Source organism: Otolemur garnettii, unplaced genomic scaffold, assembly GCF_000181295.1.
Source record: "Otolemur garnettii isolate 467f Iridium unplaced genomic scaffold, OtoGar3 scaffold00044, whole genome shotgun sequence".
Lineage (NCBI taxonomy): Eukaryota > Metazoa > Chordata > Mammalia > Primates > Galagidae > Otolemur > Otolemur garnettii.
The window spans coordinates 8,688,304-8,692,093 of record NW_003852439.1 but is presented as its reverse complement, the minus strand read 5'-3'; the positions used below and the strand labels follow the sequence as shown (position 1 = coordinate 8,692,093).

The 3,790-nt window shown below is 38.5% G+C and overlaps 1 protein-coding gene across 1 annotated transcript in view; it reads right to left on the bottom strand.

Moving 5' to 3' along the window:
- The window catches only part of LOC100948930 (ATP-binding cassette sub-family A member 17-like), a 137,500-nt gene that overhangs the window by 30,709 nt on the left and 103,001 nt on the right, over positions 1-3,790 (bottom strand). Inside the window, exon 17 of the mRNA XM_023513859.1 lies at positions 780-942. Within this exon, the coding sequence (XP_023369627.1) occupies positions 780-942 (163 nt within the window). The remainder of the gene's footprint in view (positions 1-779; positions 943-3,790) is intronic.

The window sequence follows — 3,790 nt, the reverse complement described above, 5'->3', positions numbered from 1 at the left end:
TAGCTAAAGTAAGAAGAACGTTTTATAAAATGTAAATCTATTTCCTTTTTTCAATTTTAAAAGAACATCACAGGTTGTCCAGATATTTCATGAGGATATATTTTTTAAATTTTGAAATTCCAGGTGCAATAATACATAATCTGTTTCACAGGCAAAGATTAAATATACTTTTTGGCTAGTGGATTTAGTGTTTTTATTGCCTTCTTCCTGATCAAAGGAATAACCAGGACCTTTACTGTGATCTTTTCTGATAATCTCCACTGAGTTAATACCTGTCCAAAGCTACAGCTTTTGTTTTTGAACTACAGCAGAGAGTTTGATAATGCCAAAATCTGGTAAGGTAGTTTTTTATTCCTAAAATCTGCATTTTTTTTTTTTTGAGATAGACACTCACTCTGCTGCCCAAGCTAGAGTGCAGTGGCATCACCATAGCTCATAGCAACATCAGACTCCTGGGCTCAAGTGATACTGCTGCTTTAGCCTCCCGACTAGCTGGGACTTCAGGCATCTACCACTAAGCTGGGCTAGTTTTTCTGATTTTAGTAGAGATGGGATTTTGCTCTTGCTCAAGCTGGTCTTGAACCCCTTACCTCAAGTGATTCTCCCACTGCAGCTTTCCAGACCATTAGCCACTGCACAAGGATTACAGGCATGAGCCACTACAGGCATGAGCCACTGCACAAGGCCTGATGCACACTTCTTGACAGAATCATAGTATGATTCCAAGAATTAAACTAATATATTTGTTATCTTGCATGCATTTGGAATACGCTACTTACCCCAGTGTTTGGTTTGATTGGCATACCAGTCTGTACTGAGAATATCCTTGAATGAAGATATTTAATTCTGTCAACAGGAATTCTGGTAAGCAGGGACTTGGGATGGAGGGAGGGACGCTTGATGTTTGGGATAGTTGTGCTGGCATCTGCCAATATACAAACCCTAAACCAAACCGAAACCAAAAACAAATGCAAATTCTCAAAATCACAACACATTTCATTTAGTTTAAAGAGTGAAAGTAATATAATATTTGAGAATAATACAAAATTAGGATAGAATAATGACAGAAAAGGGAGCCACATTTAGATTATATATTGGATAGCAAGTATATACTGGCTAACAAGTTCTTAAGTACTGAGTACACTGTTAACTAACCAATGCTTTTATATATAATACCAGAATGAAGAGATTTTGTTACTGCTGTTAAAAGATGCTGCAAGCAAATTAAACAAAAATGATGTATCATTTAATGTCTATTTTATGAAAAAAACTGAAAGTTATAAAATATAGCATGTGGAGACGCTAGGCCAGTGGTTGGCAAACTATGGTCAATGGGCTATATTCAGCCCAAGGCCTATTTTTGTACGGTCCTGAAGTCAGAAGAAATTTTATGTTCTTAAATGGTTCCATGTTAGATGCTTATATAAATGATATCCTTGATTGTGCCACTGAGCCTATGCAGTGTACAATACTATTTGGCCTTTTAAAATTAAGTTTGTTGACCCCTGCTCTAGGCAAAAAGATATGTCCCATGTTTGCAGCAAAGTGTTATGGTTCCAAGAAATGATTTCTATTCATAATCTTTGGTTTATTGTTTTATTCCTGGAAATATTTTATAGCAATATAATCCACTTTTCCCTTCAGTACAATTTCATAAAAGATAGTGTTGTTTTGCTACCAAAGACCATCTCTTAAAAAAAAAAAAAAGATGGTACATTTGTCATCTACTGCTGTGACACAGATTATGCCCAAAGTTTCACATAGTTTCTGTAGGTCAGGAATTTGGGAGTGGCTTAGCTAGGTGGCTCTGTCTTCAGATTTCTCAGGAGGTTGCAGTCAAGCTATTGGTCAGGGCTGCAGACACCTGAAGGCTCAACTGGGTCTGCAGCAACCAGTTCCAAGAACAGGAAGGTCAGACAGTTTCCCATATATCCATCCCCTCCCCGCAGCTATCTCCTCTATTTTTAACATATTGCATTTGTGTGACACAGTAGTTATAACTGATGAATTAGTATTCCAGCAGGTTCTTTTTAAAAAAATATAAATTGACAAGTATATATTAAAATTTACTGGCAATGCAGGGAATAGGTTCAATAAATAGTGCTGGGAAAATGGGATAGTCACATGAAGAAGAATGAAAGTAGACCCCTATCTCTTACCATATACAAAAAGCAACTAAAAATGGATTAAGAACTTAAACATAAGACCTCTAACTATAGGGAACTATGTTTTCCTCTAGTAGGAAATCCTTCAGGACATTGGTCTGGAGCCTAGACTTTAGGCAAAGATTTTTATCACCAACACACTCATATACATACACACACAGTGGAATACTATTCAGCCATAAAAAATAAAATCCTGTCATTTGCACAAAATGGCTAGAACTGAAGGTCATTAGGTTACATGAAATAAGCCAAGTGCAAAGGACAAGTATTACGTGTCCACACTCACAGTGGACCTAAAAAAGTTGATCTCATGGAGGTGGAAAGTAGAATGATAGCTACCAGAGGACTGGGATTGGTGGGGGGTGAAGATGAAGAGAGATTGGTTAATGCTGTAAGGCCCGAGGCCTATTAGGAGCCAGGCCATACAGCAGGAGGTGAATAGCAGGTGGTGAACAGCAGAGGGGTGGGCAAGTGAGTGAGCAAAGCTTCATCTGTATTTACACCCGGTCCCTATTGCTTCCATCACCACCTGAGCTCTCCCTCTCATCTCAGGAAACATTAGATTCTCATAGGTGTGTAAACTTTACTGTAAACTGTGCATACAAGGGATCTAGGTTGCATGTTCCTTATGAGAATCTAATGTCCCTCAGACCTCCCGCCCTGTCTAAAACCAGTCCCTAGTGCCAAAAAGGTTAGGGATTGCTGGGTTAATGGGTATGAACATAAAATTAGACAGAAGAAATAAGTTCTATTGTTCCATAGCACAGTAGGATGACTATAATTAATAATTTTGGCTGGAAATGATGGCTCATGCCTGTTATCTCAGATATTCCAGAGGCTGATAAGGGAGAACCACTTGAGTCCAGGAGTTCAAGGCTGCATTGAGCTATAACTACACCACTGCACCCCAGTCTGGGCAATAGAGCAAGATCTTGTCTCTATAAAAACAAACAAAACACCCCCAGTAATTTATCGAGTATTTCAAAATAGCTAGAAGATTTGACATGTTGAAAAGTTCCTAATACAAAGAAAATATCAATGTTTGGGGTGATGGATATCCTAAATGCCCTGATTTGAACATTATACATCATGTGCATGTACCAAATATTATATGTACCCCATAAATATGTACCATTATTATGTATTAATAAAAACATTTACAAGCCAAATAGACTAGAGAAGACTGATAGTATGATAGACATAAAAACGTACTTGTAAACAGTCTACTTGTTTTAGTTAAAAGACAAATACTGCCAGACTGGATAAAATAATACTTGTTATCACAGCCACTCTCTGGCCTAGTGCAGCCCTCAGAGTAGCTGACATTCAGTGCTCCATCAGTGGGCTTCCAGGAAAAGAGCTTGTACCCTGCTTTGGGATGCTCAATTAGCCAACTCCAGGGCTCCTACATTGAGAATTCTTTTTTCTTTTGAGACAGAGTCTCAAATTGTCATCCTGGGTAGAGCACTGTGGCATCATAGCTCACAGCAACCTCTTGGGCTCAAGCAATCCTCTTGCTTCTGTTTCTTTTATTTTTAGTAGAGATGGGATCTTGCTTTTGCTTAGACTGGTCTTGAACTCGTGAGCTCAAGCTATCCACCCAACTCAGCCTCCCAGAGTGCTAG